General features: G+C 40.2%; 1 gene segment (V, D, J or C); it reads right to left on the bottom strand.

The window, feature by feature from the left end:
* Positions 1-304: 304 nt before the first annotated feature.
* LOC113744975 (T cell receptor beta variable 5-5-like) lies at positions 305-951 on the bottom strand. The segment is given in 2 exon segments: positions 305-714; positions 800-951. Coding segments are annotated over 2 exon segments (450 nt in total).
* Between the last annotated feature and the right edge of the window lie 361 nt (positions 952-1,312).

Here is a 1,312-nt window from a genome sequence, read left to right as displayed (position 1 = left end):
TTACTGATCTGATACTAGCGAATATTTACACATATGTGTTGTCCCCACAGGTCAAGACCATGATAGCTGCTTCGTGGTATCTGTGTCTGTTTTCACTTGCATTGGTGTTTTTTCACTGCTGCTGTGTCAAAGAAAAGCAGAAAATAACCAAACATTTAATTTCTTAGTTTCATGTTCCGTGTTGCAGAGAGATCATGGATGTAAACTTTTATATGAATATTGGCACTTTTACATGAGACCAGCAGTGAGGAAACTGCGGGTTGTAGTCATTTTAAAGTCTATGTAGTGTAGTTATAGAGAGCAATTAATGTTGATGTTCAGGTAGCTCAACAAAGGCAAAGTATGTTAGTGAGGAGGTTTTTGGACAAGTGTAACCCCCGTGTGATACGTCCTCCTTAGCAGAGTCGTCCCATGTGTGACAGTAATACACAGCAGAGTCTCCTGCCTCTGCTCTCTTAATGATGAACTGGTAATCTATGTTTGATGAAGCTTTAGAGTTGAATCGGTCTGAGGAGAATCCTGTTCCAAAGTCAGGTGAACTGTCACTATGGTAAAATCTCAGAACATACTGAGGCGCTTCACCAGGAACCTGTTTATACCAGCTGACATCTGCATCATCATCTCTCTGAATGTTACATTTGAGAACAACCTCTTGTCCTGTAGAAACTGTGTGGACAGCAGGCGTCTGGGTCAGCACTTTGACTGCATCAACATCTGTCAACATACAGAGAAAAATACATGAGTGAAATGTTTCTGTGTGAAAATATGGTCTATAAAAGGAATGAGAAGAATATCTTACATGTTAGAGCAGTGATGAGAGTGCAGAGGGTCCCCAGCATGTTGTCAGTGTGTGGTGTAAACGTGTCTTACTGTCCAGCTGAGAGGTGAGCAGGGTTGGAGTGTGAGGAGAAGAGAGACTGAAGCTTATAAAGACACTGAGGAGACGAGAAGAGGAGGAGGAGCGTCAACACTCAACATTGATTTCATGCATTGGTCAACAACAACATTTAATTTCACCTGATTTAGTTGAAGAAAAAAAAGTGTATTTTTTGTGAAATTTGAGAAAAGTTCAACAAGTAAAATCTTTTTCCTCTCACTTTTCTTTCTGGTGGGTATTCCTGCTCTTTCCTCTCTACAGTCTACTCCTTTAATTGTATTTTCCCACACTTTCAAATCCTGTTCATTCATAATTCTGACATCAACATATCTGACCAATGATCTCTCAGCTTAAGTTCCTCGAGTCAGTCAGTTCTTGGATGTTGTTCTTTCAGCATTAGTGTTTCTGTCTTTCAGACCTACAATTACAGAACCC

The sequence above is a fragment of the Larimichthys crocea genome, unplaced genomic scaffold (assembly GCF_000972845.2).
Source record: "Larimichthys crocea isolate SSNF unplaced genomic scaffold, L_crocea_2.0 scaffold33495, whole genome shotgun sequence".
Classification (NCBI taxonomy): domain Eukaryota; kingdom Metazoa; phylum Chordata; class Actinopteri; family Sciaenidae; genus Larimichthys; species Larimichthys crocea.
Note: the sequence above shows the minus strand (reverse complement) of the source record. Positions and strands in the feature narration are given on the sequence as shown.